Here is a 23,386-nt window from a genome sequence, read left to right as displayed (position 1 = left end):
ACTATTCTTACTTGTATTATGTCTGAATAATTCTAAAATTCCACGTATGTTTATGGCAAGTAGTACAGTGTAAAACCAAATAAGCATAACACTGCACCACAGAATATAGCTAACTTCTGTTTCCTACAGGTTATAAGTTTCCTACAGTTATATTGCAGGCAGCATATCAGATTTTCAGTTTATTAGTAACACTTCCTTTAAAATAACTAGATTGGTTGTTACAGAGTTAATGAAAAGATGCTTATTGGAATAGGAAACTGTTTCCCTATAATTGTCTCTTTGTTTTCTTAGCCTCCTCCAGGAAATGTGAAAATGCCTAATGTACCCAGTACCCAGCCAGCAATAATGAAACCAACAGAAGAACCAGCTGCTTACACACAAATTGCAAAGGTTTGTCTGTAACTTTCAGGTACTAGGTTCCTTTTAATTATAGTTATTTAAATATACTTCTGGAATAATGTATTTTATAAATAAGCATTGCTTTCCTGATGATTTATGAAAATTAATATTGCCTTTAAGTAAGTGGTTAATACATGAATTCATGCAATATTAGGTCAAACTTCATCCATAACTAGAGATGCTTAATTATAGAAAACAGTCTTGGAATATTTATTTTGTGTTCATATTTTTTATCAATATCTAATGATTCTTACTTTGTTCAGGAGCATGCCTTGGCCCAGGCAGAACTGCTAAAGCGTCAAGAAGAACTGGAAAGAAAAGCAGCCGAACTAGATCGCAGAGAAAGAGAAATGCAGAGTCTAAATCAGCAGGGGGGTATGCATGAAAGAAATACTTCTTTAAATTGCAGAAATTTCACTTATTGTTAGAAACTGTTCTAGTTTTACAGTGACATGGTGAAGCTGATCAAAGAGGGGGTTTTGTAATCTCTGCAGGAAATTTTATCTCCCTTCAGACAGTGCATACAGTGAGTAAAACCTGTCCTGTCCTGTGCAGATTTTTAGTTTGGCCTCTGTTACAGGTTACTCCTTGTTATCAGCTATTTTTATTCTTGGTTAATATCTAAGTAATGCTACTGAATAGAAATAGAGCATTTTGAGAAGTAAAAGTAACTTCGTAAGTAACATCTCTTTGATTTATCTTGTCAGTATTTATAGTTGTAAGAGAACTTTCATTTTTTTAAACATTTTCATGTCTTTTGCCATGTTACAGACATAACATTCTATGCAAACAGCAGAAAGATCTATTATTAATCTTTTATTAATTTTTCATATGACACTTTGGAACCTATAGTCAAGATCAAGTATCTCATTTGGCCACAAACTGTAAGTGTGCTGTGCAGAACCATCAGTTTTTGTGTGGCAGTTTCACAGATGAGAAGATTGACATTCCCTTAACTAGAGATACTTTTCTTTAAGTAGATCTGTGGGAATATTCCTTTTCAAAAGCAACAACTTCAGACCAAAGTTAGGAAAAAAAAATTAAAAACCACAAAACACTTTGTGCAAGGCTGACTTTCTGTGCTCTTTTCACTTTCAGTGTGTGTCTAGAATTTTATTTCCATATGTGCTGGTTTCTTTTGAATATACAGTGGTACCATTCCAGATTGCATACTTGCTTAGTAATTCAAATTCTCAGAGAATTTTATACAATAGAGTAGAACAGAATATTTTCATTTGGAACAGACCTAAAATGACCATCTAGTCGAACTGCCTGACCACTTCATGGCTGACCGAAAGTTAAAGCATATTATTAAGTCCAAATGCCTCTTGCATACTGACAGCCTCAGAGCATTGACCACTTCTCTATGAAGCCTGTTCTGGTGTTTGACCACCCTCTCGGTAAAGAAATGTTTCCTTATTTCCAGTCTAAACCTCCCCTGATGCAGCTTTGAACCATTCCTACGCGTCCTGTCACTGGATACCTGGGAGAAGAGATCAACAGCTCCCTCTCCACTTCTACTCCTCAGGAAGCTGTCGGGAGCAGTCCTATGCCAGTCATTTGCTAGGATCTGGGAATGGGGAATTGGTGTTCTTCTTCTAAGGGAAAGAATCATGGTGATATTGTCCCTTCATTAAACCATTTCTATTTTTTCAGTATTTTTTCTTTTCAATCTCTCTATTAAATCTCTGTCCCTCTTCTTCCAGATAATGATTTCTTTTTGGTTATTTTTTAATTTCCTTCTCCATGTATTGCCCTCCATCTAATTTAACAAACTTACATTGATGGTCTTGATTGATTACTTTGCCAGGCTTTAGGGGCAGTTTTGTTCATCTGTTCATCTGTATCTTGGGGAACAGAACTCTGATACCCCATGCATGTTTCAGGATATTTTTAGAATGGCTGTTTGTTACTAGGTTGCAGTTGTTTACAATTAAATGCTTGAAGAATCCATGAAGAATCTAAAGATTCTTTAGGAAGGCTTAACAGAGAAGAGAGAGCTCTTAAGAAGATACTGTTTTTTTACTGGATGACTCTGTAAAAGATGCTGCAAATCAGGAATTATGTATTGTGACTGACTGAGGAGAAAAATGTACTTTTCCTTTCGATTTTTTTTTCTTTTACACACTCATTTGAACTCCTTTGGAAACACTGTGGAGTTGTCTTGATTGCAGGACAGGGTCTTTAGCAAATGCTGTAGCTATTTGGATTCAGTTTAAGATTCTGGCTGCACATCTAGGACACTGTCATCATACTTAATTGACTACAGTGCAAAGAGCTTCCAAGCTTGTAGGTCAGCTTAGATTGAAGCTTTTGGTCTTTTCTGCTCAGGTCCTGTGCAGCATTGCATTTGAGCTAATTAAATTGCGCTGCTTCCTGTTTCAGCTAGTTCAGTTGGGCATGCCTGAAAATCCCTTTCTGTGCTTGCATGGAGCTAGTTTGGGGGTGTCTGCATTCATAGTGTAGGCATGCCATTGAAGTTACATTAATAGGCCTTGGTGTGGTAACTTGGGTTGAATTAAGTAACTCTGAGCTAGGTCTTTGCTTGTCAAGATACAATCTTGGAATATGAGTACCAAAGTGTATTTAGAGAAAGACCACTTGGTTTTTGATGTCAAACTGTCTCACCAAGCTGTCTTTTAGTTCTTGGTTGAAAATTCTGAAACCTGTACTATAGCAGTGGGTAAGCACATGAAATACAGTTCTTAAATATGAACTTGAATTATTGTAAGATACCTGAATTTTTCCACAACTCTGTCTTGAAACTATCAGTCCTGAGAGAAATAACCATATACTGCAGAATGAGAGAAATAACTATATACTGCAGAATGAAGATCTGAATTATTATCAGATATTTTTCATATAAGAAATCCCAAAGTAGTCTTTAATATTGGTGGGAACATTACTTAATTACCTTCTCTATGCTCCGTCTGCCAATCCCCTGCTCTGAAAGGCTGGTAAAAATTTGGGTAGAAGAGACAGAAAACTACCAAGTGCTTTGGACCTTTTTGAGCAGAACTGACAGCTTCATCTTGTCTGAGTGGGGGAACAAATAAGAAATAATGCAAGTATGTAAGCTTTGCAAGTTTTCTGTTCTTACCAGATGAACTCCTAGTAAATATACGGTTGAAGATGGAAGAAGCAAGCAAAACTTTGTGTCAGATTTTCATATAAAGCTGCCTTTAGGTTTGTCGTTCAGCTCCACTTTTGGAACATAGTGATTAATGTATCTCTTGCATCCAGAATTTGAAATGCTATGGTAAGGGTTTGTTGCAGTTATTATCTCAGTTGAATCTCTGAGTCTGTGCGTGATACAACTTGTGTTTCCTGGAATGTATCCTCTAGCAAATCAGCACACAGGAAATCCAAATCTCTGATACTGTGTCCTTTGTGGTGTCCTCACTCCCTCACACAACTTCTTGTAACAAAAAAAGTAGCTTAGATAATTTCAGTAGCTGCATTTCTTGAGGTTTGTGCACTTTTAGGTAGAGCTTTGACTGTAAATTATATTGGCAACTAGTTCAAAGAGTTAGAGACAGCCTACTGTTAAAAATACCAGGATTCTGAGAATAAAAGAATGCTTTTCAGTCCCCAGTCTTTGTGTTCAACAAAGTGTGTGAGTACGGTGGGACTTCAGGGAAACGTGCATTTAAAAGTCAAGGAACTCTGAGAAATTGTTTATCTGACCATATTTGTTTGCTTTGTGAAGAATTATCTTTTCTTATTACTTTATAGGAGCTGTCAGGTACCTGCTTAGTCTTCTACATAGATAAAATATTGTGCTTTCCTTGATCCGTCTGCACTTCATTGTATTTTATTTCTGAAGTTTATTTTCAGTATTGTGTGAGGACTGCCAATAAAACTCTGGGGGTTTTGGTAGCCTAAGTTATCCATATGCTTGTGAAACTCATGTAAAACAATTTGAATTAAGTCAAAATGTGTATCTCTTTCTAGTATACAGAGATCAAAACTGTATTATGAAGCTCTTCTTTTTTTTCTGTTTTGCAGGTAGAAAAAATAACTGGCCACCTCTTCCTGAGAATTTTCCAGTAGGTCCTTGTTTCTACCAGGACTTTTCTGTAGACATTCCTGTAGAATTCCAGAAGACAGTAAAGATTATGTACTATTTGTGGATGTGTAAGTGTTTTTTTAAAAGAAAAAACAAAATACCTATTCAAACTTGATAGTACATACCTGCTGCTTTGGCTTTGGTAACATCTGCAATGAGAAATTGTTTAAAATCCGGAAGTCATAAGTTGAAGTGAAATCTTTTTGTTAGCTTCGATTTTAAAAGTCTTGCTCTATTTCATGGAAACTTACACAGATAAAAAGGAGGAGGATTATCCTAAGGCAGTGTGGTTCTAGTATATTGCTGTGTTCTGGTTTAAGTATCTGTGTTACTGTAAAATGAGCTTTGACCATTTATTAAATTTGAAATAATTTTACTGGTTTTAAAATCAGCGTATACATTAAGAAATATAATTCATGATTTGCATTAATAGGCTTGTGAGTTAAGAAGTAAAATATCAATTTGATTTACTATACTATACTATAAAACTAAAGTTTTATATAGTTTCATAACATTTTTATTCTATAGTGGAGACTTAATATAATTTTAGTCTGTTTTAAAAAATAGCATAAAGTAAATTAACTGAAGAATCAGTCCATGTTAAAACTGTCCTTTGTGTACACCAAGAGTGCTCTACACCATCTTTGTGGGGTTGATTTTACCTTCATTGCAGTGCTGTGTTTTGACTGGAGAACTACTGGATGAACCAAATGTACAAGTGCCACAACATTTGTTTCTTCTGTTTTGTCCAGTGTTACGAGAGCCTACTAATTACTCTGAGACTGAGAAAGTTCCAAAGACTTAGTGCTTTTATGCCTTTAATGTATTTTTAGCATACTAAGGGAATGTGAATTTCAGAATTTTTCTACATTTTTTTTCAGGGCTTCAGATTTAGTTACCAGCTCTGTAATTTTACCTGTTAAATCTGGTAATTTTATTACTGTGATTGAACCATGTAGCGGAAACACAAAACGAGCAGTCAGCATTGAATCAAGTGAATTCAACTTCATCATAATCCACAGCTTTCTGTATTCATTGCTGGGTCATTACCCTTCAAGTAAGCAACTAAATCCACTGTAGAATGTGTGACAAGTCACTCTCATATATTTGACACATTTAAGATTTCTATGAAATCTGAGATTGCATACTCCAGAATTCTAGGATAGTTACTAATTCTGGTCATTTGCAGGGCTGAGTTCTGAAAGTGCTGTATGTTTCAAACACAAGGTAAATTTGGGCAGTGAGAGCTGGAATATTGATACTGTTTTTCTTTTTCCTTCTTATGGTGAGAAATAAAGGAAGCAGCAACGTTACAGTATTTCAAAATATATAGGAGTTGTGCTTTTGTACTAACATGACATTTTCTTCTAGGTAGACGGAGGTTTTAACTGAGCCCTCTTGTTCTTTTCCTTCTTTAGCTCTAGTACTCTCTGACTTAGGGTTTACTTGGGAAGGAAGAAAGAGAATGCATAATAAAGGAAAAGAAATACAAAATCTGTTTCAGTCTAAAAATAAAGATTTGAGTCCAGAACTCTGTGCCTTAGGGCTGGCTGTTGAATCAGTACTTGTGACTCTTCTTTCCCAGGATTGTATTTTGGTTTGGCTCATTTTTCATTAGGAATGGCTCTGCTTCCTCAGCGGAGCACTTACTACCATAGCAAACCAGTCTGCTTCTACTTGCTGCTCTAGCCTACATTTTATTTCCTCTTCCAGAGCTTGCTAGGTGTTTTAAGGCCTAGGGGATCCATAATCACATTTGGATAAATACAGTACTATGTGCTCAGCACTTTGTAAAGTAGGTTAGTTTTCCTCTTCCTTTTTAGCAGTCCTAGGAACAACCTTTTCTGTTTCAGTTTTCTGTGTATTTCCAATGTTAGTAGCAATTTTATTTCCCTATTCTTGGTCTTCATGTATCTGAGGAAACTGTTTTACTGGTTTCAGATCTATATGCTCTTTATCTCATGAGAAAACAAATCTGTTTGTATTCCATGAATTCATCCATTTTTCTCTTTATTTGTATCAGAAGTCAGTTTTCTGATTCCTTGATGTGGTGCAGATTTTCTTGTTTTCCTTTGGAGAACCCTTTTTTTTGACAGACTTAGTGCTCCCATGATTTTGTGAACTACAGCAATCAATTAGCAGTGTCTTATGTCAGCTGCCAGTGTAGCTTTCCTCTTTTGTCTTGGTTTAGTGAATGTTGCTGTTTTAGTGGCTTGCAGATAGAATGGGAGTCTTCCTGGCTCTTCAGCACAGAGCACTACTTTTTAGATCGTTCTGTGCTGTTACTATTGAAATGGCCCATGTCTCTTGACCTGTATCTTAACACCAAGAATTTTTTGGCTCAGAAGCCTGTGTTTTCTAGCTGCTTTCCCCACAGTCTCATAGCAGGTACAAAATGAACAGTACTCGTTTTCAAAGAGTATTTCATATTTGAAGTTACAAAACAAAGTGCTGCTTAAACTCATGGAAAGCTTTTGTGGCATTTTGGTTTGTGGCTTTATATATCACAGAATCATGGAATGGTCAGGGTTGGAAGGGACTTCTGGAGATAATCTAGTCCAAACCTCTGCTAAAGCAGGTTCACCTAAAGTAGATCACATTCAGGCAGATTTTCAATGTCTCCAGAGAAGGAGACTCCACAACCTCCCTGGGCAGGCCATTACAGGGCTTTGTCACTGTCAAAGTAAAGAAGTTCTTCCTCATGTTCAGGTGGAACTTCCTGTGTTGCAGGTTGTGCCCTTTTCCCCTTGTCCTGTTGCTGGGTGCTACTGAAAAGAGCCTGGCCCCAGCCTCTTGACACTCGCCCTTAGGATATTTGTAGACATTGATAAGATCCCCTTTATGTCTTCTCTTCTCCAGGCTAAACAGGCCCAGGTCCCCCAGCCTTTCCTCATAAGGGGAGGTGCTCCAGCCCCCTCAGCATCTTTGTAGCCCTCTGCTGGACCCTCTCCAGTAGCTCCCCATCTCTCTTGAACTGGGGAGCCCAGAACTGGACACAGCACCCCAGATGTGGCCTCACCTTGGCAAAGTACAGAGGGGGAGTATAAACTCCCTCGACCTGCTGGCCACGGTCCTCCTGGTGTACCCCAGGATCTTACTGGCCTTCTTGGCCACCAGGGCACACTGCTGGCTCATGGGCAGCACTCCCAGATCCTTCTCTGCAGAGCTGCCTTCCAGTGGGTCAACCCCCGGCCTGTGCTAGTGGTGTGTGGGGTTGTTCTTCTCTTGGTGCAGGACCTTTGTTGAACTTCATTAGGGTCCTCTCTGCCCAACTCTGTAGCCTGTCTGGGCCTCGCTGAATGGCAGTGCAGCCTTCTAGGGTATCAGCCACTGCCACCAGTTCTGTATCATCAGCAAACTTGTCCCTTCATCTGGGTCATTGATGAGCAAGTTGAACAGGGACTGGTCCCAGTACTGACCCCTGGGCCACACCGCTGGCTACAGGCCTCCAGCCAGACTCTGTGCTGCTGGTCACAACGCCCTGGGCTCTGCCATCCATCCAGTTCTCAATCCACCTCGCTGCCCGCTCATGTAACCCACACTGCCTGGGGTTACCTATGAGGATGTTACGGGAGACAGTGTCAGAAGCCTTGCTGAGGTCAAGGTGGACAGCGTTCACGCTTGCCCTTCGTCTGGCCAGCCAGTCATTCCATGATGGGAAGCCATTAGATTGGTCAGATGTGATTTCTCTGTGGTGAATCCATGTTGACTCTTCCTGATGACCTTCTTTTCCTCCACATGCTTTGAGATGACCTCCAGGATGAGCATCACCTTTCCAGGGATGGGGGTGAGGCTGACTGGCCTGTAGTTTCCTGGGTCCTCCGTCTTGCCCTTCTTGAAGACTGGAGTGGCATTGGCTTTCCCCCAGTCCTCCAGCAGCTCTCCGTGACCTTTCAAAGATGATGGAGAGGGGCTTGGCATTTACAGCTGCCAGCTCCCTCAGTGCTCAGGGGTGCATCCCATGCGGGCCCATGGATCTGTGGGTGTCAGGTTTGCTTAAGTGATCTCTAGCATTGAGCAAGGGAGAGTCTTCTGTTTTCCAGACCTCCTCTCTTGCCTCCAGGGTCTGGGAAAGTGGAGGGCCGGCCTTGGCAGTGAAGCCTGAAGCAAAGTCAACATGCAGTAACTCTGCCTTCTGTGTGTCCTTTGTCCCCAGGGAACCCACCTCATTCAGCAGCGGGCACACGTTTTCCCTAGTCGTCCTTTTCCTGCAGATGTACTTGAAGAAGCCCTTCTTGTGTCCTTGCCTTCCCTTGCCCGATTTAGTTCCAAATGGACCTTAGCCTTCCTCGTTGCCTCCGTGCATGTTCCAACAGCATTCCTATGTGGCCTGTGCCTTTTTCCACATGCTGTAAACGACCTTCTTCTGTTTGAGTTTTGCCAGAAGCTCCTTGCTCTTCCATGCAGGCCTCCTGTCCCCTTTGCGCAGTTTCCTACTCATGGGGTTGTACGTGTCTTGAGCTTGGAGTAAGTGATGCTGGAGTAATAGCCATGGACCCCCCTACTTCTACAGGCCTAACCCAAGGGCATCCTCCAAGTAGGTCCTTGGAGAGGCCGGAGTTAGCTGTCCTGAAGTCCAGGGTTGCAGTCGTACTTGTTGCCCTGCATCCTCCGTGCAGGACCCTGAACTCCACCATCTTGTGGTCACTGCATCCAAGGCTGCCCCCAGCCTTCACATCTCCAACCAGTCCTTCTTTGTTTGGTAGTACAAGGTCCAGCAGCACACTTGGCCTCGTTGGCTCCTCCACCACCTGGGTCACAAAGTTACCGTCAGTGATTTGTAGGAACCTCCTGAACTGTGTGTGCCTAGCTGTGTTGTCTTTCCAGCAGATACCAGGGTAGTTGATGTCCTCTATGAGAACCAGGGCCTGTGATCATGAGACTGCCTCCAGCCATCTGTAGAAGACGTCATCAACATCCTCTTCCTGATCAGGTGGCCTGTAATACAGGTTGTGAATGTTTCAGTTTTCTATGAACATGAGTTTTAAAGGTTTCCAACGACCAGTGATTTGAACTGTAGATTCTGGTAGAAGAATAATATTCGAAAGTGCCAACTTCTGTGGTATTTTTTTCTGTTAGGAGAGTTTCATCTCATCCATCCTTCTGTCTGAGGATAAAATCAGTAGTACATCTATCAGTCTGTATTGATGTTTGTTCTGCTTGTTCCTGAGAACTGCCAAGGATGGACACTTCATAAATGTCCTCCAAGCTTGTTCTACTGTGTTGCTGTCTTTTTTTCATTAGAAGATGTTTCCAAGTATATAATTTAATTCTCCCTTCCTGTGTTTTTATTCTTCCCTGTTCTGTCCACTGTTGTTATGGAGAACACATTTATCCCCATTAGTCATCTCCTTTTGGCTAAATTAGCATAGTTTATTCAGCCTTTCCTTGTTGGTTGTTTTTTCTAGAGGTCTGATTGGTTGCTCTCTTAAAGGTTTGCTGCTTACCATTTTATGGTGTTTTTAAGTGTGTACCATCAAAAATTTTACAGTGGACTGTGTTCAACAGTGTACAAAGTTTTAGCTGAAGCCCTAATGGACTGTGTAGACAAAAAAACACGTTCACATTCTTGATAGCATGTGCTTATGTTAAGGTTCTGATCTAAGCTTGTTTTAGAATATATTTTTTCCTATGGAAAATATTTCTGTTGTTTTTAAGGCATGTTTGCACATGTCTTATATGGTCCCTCTCCAGAAAGAGCAGAACGGACAAGAAACAAAAGCCTAAATTACACTTGAAGCCACTCTGTGCTCCAAGGTTGTGTGTGATCAAACTTCACCAGCTTTGTCCTCAGTTGTCAGTTGCCTTGTGCTTTAAAACTCTCCATTTTGTAGGCATCCCATTCCCCTTGAGGCAGTCTGTTACAGGGTGACAGTCCAGCTGATTGCTGGCAAGAATTCCTGGCATTCTTTTGTCATGTGACCTAGTGAGTACCTTGGTTTCTGGAGAAGAGCATCAGTAGAAGGTTACTGAAATGAAATTTACTACAAAAGTTTGTTTTCATACAGTCCCAAATGGGACTGCAAAATAATAATCTCAATAATGTAGATGCCAGGTAGCATCAGTGCAATTTGTGGTCTGCAATTCACTTTGAAACAGTAAGGGATGAAAGTGTGGTTAATTAAGACAAGGAACATATATGTAAGTAGAATTCTTCTGCATAAGGAAGTTTACATTAATAAAAATGAAGTTGAGTCTGAATATTTATTAAATTAATGTAATTTCCCATTGTTGACTCATATTCTAGCATGAATGCCCCCCCCCTTTTAATCTCAGCTACTCCCACAGCTAAACTAGGAGAAAGCTTTCTTAGATCACTTCACACCAAGTGCTGTATTGATATACCTGTGAAATTGTTGCCATACAGATGTTGCATGTTGCAGACTTCTGCCAAAACCTTAGGTCATTTCAGCCCCCAGTGATCATTGTCTTACGATAATTTGTATCATAGTTTAATTTGAAGAGTGCAGTAGGCGGAAGGTACTTAAAACCATCACCCTGACACCTGTCCGTTCATATAACAGCAAAGCTTATCTGGGTCACTTAGTGAAAGTGTTGGCTCAAAGAACAAATGCATCTCGCAGCACCTGCTGTAACTTGCAGCAGGCAGAGAGAAGAGGGGGAGAATTGTCAGTGAAGTCCTGTGTCTCCATGCATAGCTTGCTAATATGTGGTTTTTACAGCTCGAATTCTCCATGACAGTAGTGAAGTAGACCCATCTTGTTGCTTGTATTGTGCTATTAAGTGTCAGTAGTGGGTGTGACATTTCAGCCCTCTTCTGCACTGATGGTGTTTTTTAAAACTTGTCCTGTTACCGTAATTGCAATTACACAAAAAAGTAGTAATTTTGGAAAGTTCAAACTCCACCATAATGCAGACGTTTTGAGTAATCTGGGGTGTCTCCCTGTTTTCCAGTATTGACTAGAAAAAGAAAGAATACCCCTTAGTAAACTTTCACATATTTATCGAAGGGAGGCAGGAATTCGGATTAGTATATCCTTTGTTACAGTTTATAAGGCACACACACACAAATTCGGAAGTTGGTTGCTTTGCTGACCTCTTGGAACAGTGCTAAGATATATATAGATGCATTAAATGCTTTTTATTTAGAAATACAAAGTCCTCTGTTTCTGGTGACTCTTACAGGAAGATATATTTTGTCTGAGGGAAATGTTTTGAGTTTCATCAGCCTTTCAGCCTTTCATGCAATGATGTAGGCATTTTGCTTTATGATTTTTTTCCCACTATGTTGATTTAGGGTTTATTTAAGTACTAGTTAAGAGGGCAGCAAGAGTTTGAGGAGTGTTTTTTTCAGATTCTTTGTTATCTTGCCAGTTCTTCTGTTAATCTTACCTTCCAGTAGAATGACCAAAATGTTTCTCCGAACTTCAATAATAAATCATTGCTGCAAGGAAGAGCTTGTGTACTATCAATTATAAATACCCTACTTCACTGTGGTCCACAGGGACAGAAACTGTCCTCTGAGACAGCAAAATCACTCCTGAATCACTGGTTATTGCTGAGTAAAGACAGAAATTAATGTTCATCTTTTAAGTCTGGCAGGACTGAATTAAGTGCCAGATAGCATGAAGGTAGTAGTTGTAATGTTTCTTAATTCTGCTGTATCTTTTTCTGTTCTAAGAACTAAATATATTTGAAATAAACTGGAGGACATAATGCCAATGCATTTATTTTTGGTAGAAATTCAGTAGTTAAACTGTAACGAGGTCTGCCAATGAGAAAATGCTAGTATTGAGCTAAGAATGGAACACCAAAAGAGCAGGTGTTTAAGACTCATGTTCTAAGAAATGCTTGAGTATGCAAAATGTATTAAAGCATCTAGAACATCTTGCAGGTTTTGTCTACTGAGAGGCATTTTTACTAAGTGGAGCTATTTTGCTTTGTTACGTCGAAGACAAGAAGCTTTTAATTGAAAGATTTTTTTGGAAATGTTTGTTCTCAAATTAGAATGTATGCAGTGCCAAATTTGTCTCAAAAAATATGTCTCTCAGAAATATTTACTAGTCTGTTAAGTATCTGTGTCCAGTTATTACTATAGAAGAAGTATGTATTCTTGAAGCTGTAGAAACTTCTTTCTTCATCATCTGCAGTTTGAAAATGTTTTATTTTTATGACAGGATTTTTTCCTTCACCCTGTACCTGATAGTACTTGAATTTTCATGTTCAGTGGTTTTCACTTGTGAATACAGGGCTTACCTGAAAGTTGGAAAATGTTATAAATCTCAGTGTATTACTGAGGGTATTGATTTATTGTCAGCATGCTTATGTTTCGTTTAAAAATGCTCAGTTTGGGTATTACTTCAACAGTTGTAATAGTTTATTGTATAAACATAACTTAATTAAGACTATTTTGCTTTTGCTTCTACAGTCCATACAGTGACACTGTTTCTTAATATCTTTGGATGTTTGGCCTGGTTTTACGTTGATGCTACGCGAGGGGTTGACTTTGGATTGAGTATTCTCTGGTTCTTGCTTTTCACCCCTTGTTCTTTTGTCTGCTGGTACAGACCACTTTATGGAGCTTTCAGGTAAGAACTTCAGCTTGACTTGGAATGTTTAAAAATTTGTCAAGATGCATTAACAAACCAGAATTTGCTTGATTATCATTATGATAATCCTTTAATAGGCTTTCATTAGAAACAAGTAGTATGTTTGTCATTAATTCAGTTGTTGTATTTGAAACATAGATGGCAATGGTTAGGAATATCATGGTATGTCCTTTAAAGTATTTATTGCTTCTACCGTTAACAAAATATTTGTAGGAAATACTTAACTTTGTAGTGGGCTGATAACAATTTTAAAGAAAATTCTCAAATCTCTATCCCTTCACACCAAGAATTTGAGTAGATTAATAGTTAAGAGTGTCTTAAATTTTTGGCTTCCTGAATTAACTTCATAAAATTCTACACTTAAAAATCTTATACTGTTAAGTGACCTACAGTGTCTGTAATTGAAGGTAAGAATTCTTAAGAATAAGTCAAGCAGGTGTATAGTATCAAATCTAGTATTTTTCGTAGCTTTTAGCAATCTCTGCAGACTTCACGAGTGTTGAGGTGTGGTAGCTTTGTGTTTAAGCATAGGATGGTTGGTTTGCATGCAAAATTGAATTTAGTGAAGATCAGCATGTAGAGATTCTAAATCCTCTTACGGTATTTCTTGGAAAGCTTATTTTACATTGAAGTGATCCAGGATAGTCTTAGTTAAAATGCACTAATTCTTGTAAAGAAAGACTGAAGGACAGAAATTGCAGTTAAGCATCACCTTTAGAATAAATGAGATGATTTTTTGCTAACCAAGGAAGTATTGCTATACCTACATACCTTTTGAGGAATCATATAGTGTAACTTGCATTTGCTATCTAGGAAATCCATAGCTTTCCTTAGTGAATATCGATTGTTTGGAAATGGAAAACAACTTTCAGTCAGTTTCTCAGTTGAAAATGAAATAGTTACTGAACTGAACTGGTTGAATAAATAGAAATGAACAAACTGTTCTTCAGGAAGAGCTGTTAACAGCAAAATCTGATTTTGTGACTTAACTGATTTCTACTTTCTTTAGAACTTAGGTAGCAAGCATATCATATAATCATTAGGTTTTGATAGTAATGAGTTGAAGTCTTTGAGATTTTGCCTATACATTGATATTTGGGTTTTGTGGGTTTGGTTGTGGTTGTTTTTTGTTGTTGTTTGGGGGTTTTTTTGGTTTTTTTTTTTTATTTTCAGTCCTGTCAGGCTGGCATTTTGGTAATTTAAACAGCAAACCTGTTTTGTATATTTTGCTTTTAAACAACAGCTGCTTCAGTATTCTGGTCTGTACTATGTTTCAGTAATTCCATATTACATTTTATATCCTTTTACAAGTAAGATATTTTCTTCCCGTCCTGCCAGTACTGTGAACTTCAGTCTTAAAGTGGAGCAGAACTCAGTTCTTTATGCATTGTAGCAAAATTTCTATTTAGTCTAAGAGGCCTTGTTGTGTGTTGAACAGAACACAAAGGAATATTCTCACCTCTGTTAGAGGTGCAGCTGGCAAAGATACTGTATTAAAGAAATATAAATAATATATTTCTCTTGTAAACAAAAAACCCACAGAATTCTTGATGCTTCAGGTTACTGTCAATAAATGAAAGCGCTTTTCCTCTAGTTAATGCAGAAAATTTTTTTAGATTGGTACTTTAGTATTTGCAGAAAGTCATTAACTTCCTGGCTGCTTTAATCTTTTCCCCCCGCCTCTTTCAGGAGTGACAGTTCATTCAGATTCTTTGTGTTCTTCTTTGTATATATCTGTCAGTTTGCTGTACATGTACTTCAGGCTGCAGGATTTCAAAGATGGGGAAACTGGTGAGTATTGTTTGCTGTAGTATCGTACTGTCTGTAAGACAATATAACAAATTTTTACAATATAACAAAAATACTAAAAAAAAAAAATAAATCTTGTGTTCACTGGAACTGTTACATTTAGCACTCGGGAAAATCATTTTTGGAGGGCTTTTGACTAGGAAAAGTGGGTGAAATGTATCCCAAGATTGTGAAGTACTTCCGTTACTAGGCTGGTCAAAATTCTATCTTTCAGTGTAAATCACTTTAAACTATACTTTTATACAATAACTCCTTTATCTTGGTGGTGTGGGGAGATGATACTTGCTCTGTATTTAAAATAAAGATGTAAGGAAAACTTAGAGAAAATTAAAATAATTTAGACAGTAATATACTGATTGCACATTATGTTATTTCTATTTATATTAATATATATATAATTATTAATATTATAATATTAATTTGTGGCTAAAAAGGAAAGAAATTTTCCTTTTTTAAAAAGGCTAAGGAAATTTGTGGCTAAAATTTGAAGAATGAGTCAACAAAGCATTCGGGTGAATATATTTGTGGTTATATTCGGCTGGTATATCTTTGATATTATTTGAAAAACTGTTTTTTCTGAGTTGGCTCCTTATTCTGTAATAGTTGATTTTTCTTTTTGAAGAAAGTGTATATACTTGTAAGTATATGTGCTTTTACATGAAGTTTTTATGTATATTATCTTTTTGTGCGTCTTTGAGGTCTAACACTTAGATTTTACAAGAAAAAGTTATTGGGAACAGTCACCATCCTTGGAAAAAAACCCAACAAACTTGAATTAACCAAAAGCATGGTTGTAGGAGCCAGCTGGTAGCAAGGAGAGCTATGACTGGCAGTACTGTAGCTGGGTAATGACACTTCTCTGTATCAGTGCTTTTTGCTGCTAACCTCCAAACGTATGTCAGGCAGGCAAAACAACACTGCTTTGGAACTGTAGTGAAAGGAAAGATGATGTTTTATTTTTTTTTTTGTTCTTGAGTCTGCTCTTTTGCTTTTTCATAGATACGTTGATTGACATTAACAAAATAAAAACGGTATTTTAGGGCCAACTCTCAAGTATGTGGAGTGTGCTTTTAAGAATGCTTGGGGAAGGGGTATGAGAACTAGCCAGATCATCAGAAATTGCTAATTACAGTTTGGATTTTGGAGTTTTGTGGTAGAGTCCAGAGGATGTAGGGGATATCAAAGCAGTATGAAACAGATAGAGGAAAGTTTTAAGTTTGCTTAGGTTTACAGAAAATTTTTGCTTTTTTTTTCTGTGGAAGAACCTTTCCTGTCTTTATGCTTTATTTTCTTAAGGCAACCTGAGTTTTTGGGTTTCAAGTTCGGTACTATATTTTTCTGCTGGTGTTTAAATTTTGAAGAATGGGGAAATGTTTGAAGTAGATGCTGATCTAGCAAACTTTTCTATTGGTTAATCTGATGCTCTCTACTTCCAAAAATTACATAAACCTCAACAGAGAAAGCATCACTGTGGATACAGTGAAATGAGTTTTCCCACACAGGAGTGCTCTTTGTGTGTGCGTGTGTGTCTCTGTGTGTGTCTCTGTGTGTGTTTGTGCCTCTGTGCATGTCTGTGCCTCTGTGTGTGTCTGAATATCTCTGTGTCTGTGTGTCTGTCTCACAGGGTTTTTTTGTTTATTTAAAGAAGTTAGAAGCTATCTTTTTAGGGACTTCTTCTGTTCCATGAAATCATGTCATCTTAAATCAGTCTGAAATAATAGTATGACAAAAAAAGCCCAAAAAGCTGATAAGCAACTCTTGAATTTCTTCACAATTCTGCTCAAGGATAATGATCTTTACTGGTATTCTTCATATAGTTTCAATGCATGCATTGCAAAAAATGGAAACTCAGTTCTAAAAGCCTGTTCTAGAATTGGAATATGCTTACGTAAAATTCCCATAACTTTTTCTTAAAAAATATTCAAAGTTGATCAGAACCAGGATGCTATAAAGCTTCCCTTGATACGGATACCTGTGGTTTAATGGTTCATGGGCTGTGCTAGTAAAATTTGTCTTTTCTTTTTGCTTCAGTGGGTGGATTTCATCTCTTACTGGTCTTAATAAGAGTATTCCTGTTGGCATTATGATGATAATCATAGCTGCACTTTTCACAGCATCTGCTGTTATCTCATTAGTTATGTTTAAAAAGGTAAGCTACATATTATTCTCCTCTTCTGCTTACTATGTTTGATCTGGATTTTGCTTTCCTACTTGAGAGGGGTACTGTCTCACAAAGTAATGGGGATGAAAATATATTCTTGGGGGTGTACCTTACCTATTAACAACTGTACTTTTTTGTTTATACTGTTGTGGAGTTATGATATGCTGTTTGTACAATGCATGTATTTTCTGCAGCCTAAAATAGGGAAGGATATCTCTGAATAAGCGAAATCGAGAGATAAGCCCACAGTGTAAGGGTAGGTGCCTGCACTGGACTTTATGATTGTACCTGCAGATGCCAGGTTGTAATTTTCAAATGTGCGGTGATACCTCAGGCTGAGTGAAGTGTGATTCAAATGATTGCTAAGATTCAGCTCCTACCAAAATTACCATTAAAATTAATAGAAGAGGGAGATGCCTGGCACCCCAGAAAAGGATTTTTATTTCTCTGCTTCTTTTATTTTAACATATTGCTGCCAATCGGTGATTGCATAGCAGAAAAGCTCAAAGAAAGATGCTTTTTCCCTTTGGTTCCTTTTTATGAAAGGAATGTTCCTTTCATTCCAGAAGACCTAAGTTTAGGTATTAATGTGCTAGTAAGTTTTTGATGTGTAAGTAGAATGTCACTGAGAATTCTGATTATGATGATGTGCACCTCCATTACAGTTACACTTAAAGATTTTCATATACCCAAACTCTTCTGAACTATTTACAGTAAGCTAGAAATTTTAAGCATTGCCTGGAGATGTCCCTTCTCTATATTTGTTTTCTGCATAAATACTCAGGTACAGGAGGAAGAAATGAGCAAGAAAAATGTATGGTGGAGCATTTTTTTTTTACACTCTTCCTACTGTATGCATCTGGATTCTTTGCAGAAACCTGCATACTCAGATGTGTCCTGGTGTATCTTTGTGGATGAGAAATAGTCACATTTATACCAAAGAAAAAAGTTACAGCATTACTTTTCCTGCTACACTTGAATGAAAATGTCTTTGCAGTATTATTTTACAACTTTATTGTGACTTCATTGAACATAAGTCAGAAATAGCATTCTCATTTCAATACTTGGGTAACTGAAGTTACTCAGGATTTGGTTTTTTGTTGTAATAGAGATTATATGCCATATTGTTCAGAGTGTAAGTCATACTGTTTAACACCTCTGCTTATTATGCAGAGCTATTGGTCATCACAGTAGTTTAGCAGATACGTATCTGCATTATTAGGGTCTTTTATACATTTTAATATTCAGTCATAGCTTATCTTGTTCTTGTAACCATGTTAATGAGAGAAATTAAAACGTTTCTGAAAATTGATGCAGAAAAAAGTTCACCAAGATGTTAGTGACACAGTGGATTCAAAACTACTTTTTGGGGGTTTGTTTCCTGCTGGGGTTTTTTAACATGCACAGTTACTCTTTTAATGAGTACAGTAAGTTGTGTACACACTGAGACAGAAGACATTTTTCAGGCTGTGAGCCCTGTATTATGCTAAGGATGCAGCCTGTTCGTGTATTTGAATATGTTATTTCAGGCAGTAGATACCACTTTAGTAAAGATCTATGAGACCCCTCTAAACTTGCAAAAAGTTACAGGTATTCCTACAGTCAAACTGTGCATGCAGCAGGGCAATCAAAAGTTGTACGACTTGAGGAAAAAGGTCTATGGATCCTCCAAAACACATGAGCAAACCGTGTTTCCCCACTGCACAGCTCTGCTTTGTGTTTGAGACTTTGCTATTACTCTACCAAGAAATGGAAGGCTCAGCACTGTGTTTTCACTGCTTTTTCACATCTCCAGGTGCATGGTCTCTACCGCACAACTGGTGCTAGTTTTGAGAAAGCACAGCAGGAATTTGCAACAGGAGTGATGTCCAACAAAACTGTACAAACTGCTGCAGCCAGCGCCGCATCAACAGCAGCAACCAGCGCAGCTCAAAACGCGTTCAAGGGTAACAGAATGTAGGGAAGCAAGAAGTCATCACGGTTCTCTTCAATTGTACTCTGTTTTCCAGTCACTTACTGTATTTCCTAAAAGCCTAGATCAAAATTCACACAGCATGTTTATGTCTCCTGCAGCTGTGCATGGGTAAAATGGGAAATGTTTGGTTTATTTTATTATAAATTAATTTTAAAAAGGTAACTGTTCTTTGCCCTTCTTTAAGATGTTGCATTCTAGAATATAAAGCCTTCCATATTTTATGAAGGATAAGTAATTTCAACAACTGGCCTGAGAACGAATTGTGGTTTGTAACGATCAAAGAAGTGTGTTAAAAATTTCAAAGTTTTTTTAGTGGTTCACTCCAGTACTTTTTTTAACTTCAGAAAAGCACCTCGGATCAACTGTTTTTCTTCGTAAGAACTGTTTTCCCTATTTCTGCTACAAGAAGTGGGGTAGACAGAGATGTAGAAAGTTAGGTTTGGCTACTGCTTTTGCAATTTGAGCAGCCGCTGGAGGACAAATACAAGTAGGGTAGATACTATAAATTCTTTTCTTGTTTTTTTTGGGTTTTGTTTTTTTTTTTAGGATAAGTCTTTTGATATAAACCTGTAAGTTTGCATGAATACTGTTGAGTTATCTGATCTTGTTTAAATAGTGTTTTGGTCCAGAATTTACCTGCACCACTTTATAGTGTTTGTTTGTATTTATTTTCATGGAGTGTTCTCTACCTGTGAGAAATTACTATGGTGCATAGACATTCTCTGTGAATAGAATGTGTAATGCAGTACACAGTTTAAGGAAGGTAACTGATAATTTCAATCACAGAGCTAAATGATTATATATTTGCATTTTTTAATTTCATTATCCATGTTTTGGGTTAATTACTTTGCTGGAAAAGAAACCAAGATGGATTTCTAGAACACTAGTTTCTTGACCACCATCCCTCTTCTACGTGCAGTGGTATTTTTGTTGTATTTGAGACTTTGTGGGGTTTGGGTTTGGGTTTGGTTTTTTTTTTTTTTTTAAGTGTAGATTTGTGTTTTAACAGTGGTAATAAATCTCTAGTGTGGTCAGTCACTCTTGTTTACTGCTTGTCCAAAACCCTAAGTATACAGTATTTAATTTTCTAACAGGAATATTGTCCAAACTGAAGCTTTTTAAGCAATGGCATTTAACAGATACTTGAATTCATTTTAAGATTAACTCAGCCATCTTTGTAATGTGATTTAAGCTGGGTGGAAAAAGCTTTTAAACTGTTTTGAGTTGGAAAACTGAGAAATCTTCAACAAAGTTAAAATTTAACTCATTGAACTGGAGGCCTAAGAGGTTAAATTGATGCTGCGGAACTGAACAATCCACAATGGTACATACCATCATAATATTCTACAATATAATCAGGTCTTAGTATAACGTCATGTTTCTCTCCTCCTTGAATTGCCTCATGACTCTTATGCACAATACTTGGGTTGTTTTTTCAAACTCTGTTATAGAAAATGAAAGCAGGATGACCACATCCCACAGCCTGTGTAAGTATACACTGTGGCTGAAATGAATTCAGCTTTTAAGGTGAATCACCTTTAGTAAGATAGCATAAAATTGGGAGGCCCCTCCATGTTCTGGCTGTCCATGTGGACTGACTTTCATAGATGCATTTTCACTACACTGAGAGCATTACAGAAAATAAACCCCTTAGCTTAATCTGTGGATCAGTTACTGTATTGTTAGCATAAAGTCCCTATTAGTCTCCCTTCTTTCACTGATTTCTTTAAATCCGCCTTGAATTTGGATAAATGTCATAGTTTCACCTATGCTGAAGTTCATATGAATGGATATACTTGCTTCTAAATGTTCTCTGCATCATGAAGTTAAAAGCAATTTAAATATTCTGTGTAATAGGGGCTCTAAAATTTCATATTAGTGGACATGCTAGCATTGAACTTAAATTTGTGTGAAATGTTATTAAAATCTTTCCAGATAAAAGCCATCATTTTCTGTTGAGATCAGGCATCATCCTTGTAGCAGCTGTGTATCAATATTGTTTTTTCATAATCTTTTAAACTTAATGTTAGGGTTGTATCTAGGAACTCTACTATGGAATACTTTTAGATCTAAATTTAAGCAATTCTCTTGGTATCTCTTGGATAGGAATTGCAGGGATATCATCCTTGCAATTTAACTTAATTTGAAGATTGCGTTATAACATACATTACTAGAATGTATTATGGAAAAAAAACATGAGGAATACAACCTGAATTTGGCAGGTAGACATTTCTTCCCTGAATGTTTAAAGGCTCTTTGAGAAACCATATTTAATGTTCTGTGTATAGGGAGCGTTTGTTTGTAATGTCATGGGTTGAATGTACAGATCTAAACCTCCCAAGTGAAATTCAGGCTTCAGCTACATGTGAACTGTTTAAACCAGAAATCTCTGACACTTTGCAGCTCAAAAGGAAGAAGTTTGAGTTTAGCTTTGACGGCAGAAGGCTGATACTTGTTAAAATATTTTGTACCTAATAAAACCTAGATTTTACAGTCTCTTATTAATTAGACAATGGCACCCACCTAAGTTGTCATTTTCTAGTATTGTGGCAAACTGAGTACAAAGTATGAAGTTCAAACACTGGAATGTCAGTAGTCATTGATCTGTAATTTATTTGGGGGATGTTTGTATATTTTGTAAATTACTAACAATGCTCTGCCATCCTGGTGAATGTCATGGTTCTGTACAAATGCACTTCTGTCCCTCTGTTGCATGTCTGAGTAGTTCAGAAGTTTTGTATATTTATTGTATTAACACAGTGTCATAGAATAAAAAAAAGACTTTTTTCCTGGGTGTTTGCTCTGTATAGTTTTGACCAATAAAGGTTTTTTCTTCTAGCAGTGAAGATGACATGCAGGGTGGACAATATATGTAAAAGTATCACTTGTTTTTTATAATTGTGTATATAAATGCTGTAATTCAGCTGAAATGGGGAAGCGAAATGTCCAGTATCAAAATAATACATCAGGGTTTTGAGAATTAGTCCACTCAACTGTTATCAAAGAAAATTCTTAAACACTTGCAGCCCACTTTATTGTGCTGTGAACTCACGAGGGTTAAAATCTAAACGTGTTCTGTCATTACTGAATGAAATTCTACTGGTATTAAGAGAATCCTAAAATGCTATTGAAAGTAAAGTGAAGTTGCTGAAAACAGCATTGTTTCGGTAGTGTTTATTTTCCTAATTTCTGCCTAGGAATTGACATCTCTATATTCTGCTGTGTCGTGCTTTCTCTTTTTCTTTTGGTCATTATCACAGCCTCTTGATTTTTTTTCATACAATGTCATCTGTAATACCTGCTGTCTAGTCCTGAATTTATTACTGTTTTTTCTTGGAAGGGCAAAATTACTTCATCTAGACCACTGTGACATAACTAACGTTTGCAAATGCACAATGCAGAGAACAGTGCTCTGAGGTACAGTTGGGATTATTTTGGGAGATGGCAGATGTGAGGTTTTGAAGGAACTTGCAGATGTATGCATTATTTAGTAGTGAAATTCTGCATCAACTTGATCTGTTTCTTTTTAATTTACAGATCTAGGATGGCAGTGGCAGCAGACTATAAGAACAGGTTTTGTACTTTCTTGTAAATCGTGAGCACAGTTGTGCAGCATGATCCAGTCATATTTTATGATTAGAATTACACAGTTTAAGGGCTGTTGCTGAGAGGTAATTCCTCAGGTTTGCCGAGGCTAGTTTTCCTGAAGAAGTTGTAAGCAGGAGGTTTGGAAGGCATGCACACACAGAGAAAACAGCACAAGGAGGAGAACTGTGATTAAAAATACTCAGTGATACTTCTGGAAAGATACTTCTGTCAAGGAAAAGGCATACACCTGGAGTATCTGGTTATGAATCAGTATTAAGGCATAGTGGGTCACATAATTAAAACGTGTGTTAGATTTCACTCAGTTACATTAAAATGTGTAAGAATTAGTTGGTACTTTTTTCCCCCTCCACATTAATTTTATGCCTGCAAGTAGCTTTTATTCTCATCAGTAGAAAAATCAGGGAGACTCAGAAAAGCAGTGGTGCAGATTTCATACCCTGGCAGCAAAACACTACGTACTGTGTCACACACTACTGGGGGGGGGGGGGGGGGGAGTTGATGGGAAATATGACTTGTGAATTACACATTTTGTTCAGGGGAAAAAAAAAAGTTATTTGTCCAGCTGTTTAATGGAAGCATAATGTGCTTTTTATTGGATGAGTGGGTAGTGATTAAACAACAGTGCTTTTAATTAATTTGTTTTACCATCTCTCAATACATCTTTCTCAGTATCATCTGCCCTGCTTCAGTGAGCGTTACCACCTATTGCTGTTAGATCATTCAGGGGTGGAGAACACTTCAGCACAGAGGAGCTGCTGTACAAAGGGTTGAGAAGACCAGGATTTTACTTCTTT

General features: G+C 37.6%; 1 protein-coding gene across 1 annotated transcript in view; it reads left to right on the top strand.

Moving 5' to 3' along the window:
* The window catches only part of SCAMP1 (secretory carrier membrane protein 1), a 50,649-nt gene extending 28,510 nt beyond the window's left edge, over nucleotides 1-22,139 (top strand). The window contains exons 3-9 of the mRNA XM_055698559.1: nucleotides 292-390; nucleotides 663-774; nucleotides 4,408-4,536; nucleotides 12,858-13,017; nucleotides 14,728-14,829; nucleotides 16,879-16,996; nucleotides 18,804-22,139. Coding sequence (XP_055554534.1) covers nucleotides 292-390; nucleotides 663-774; nucleotides 4,408-4,536; nucleotides 12,858-13,017; nucleotides 14,728-14,829; nucleotides 16,879-16,996; nucleotides 18,804-18,968 — 885 coding nt within the window. The 3' untranslated portion in view covers nucleotides 18,969-22,139. The remainder of the gene's footprint in view (nucleotides 1-291; nucleotides 391-662; nucleotides 775-4,407; nucleotides 4,537-12,857; nucleotides 13,018-14,727; nucleotides 14,830-16,878; nucleotides 16,997-18,803) is intronic.
* The last annotated feature ends 1,247 nt before the right edge of the window (nucleotides 22,140-23,386 follow it).

This window comes from Falco cherrug, chromosome Z (assembly GCF_023634085.1).
Source record: "Falco cherrug isolate bFalChe1 chromosome Z, bFalChe1.pri, whole genome shotgun sequence".
NCBI classification, from domain to species: Eukaryota; Metazoa; Chordata; class Aves; order Falconiformes; family Falconidae; genus Falco; species Falco cherrug.
This window is presented reverse-complemented; position numbering and strand designations above follow the sequence as displayed.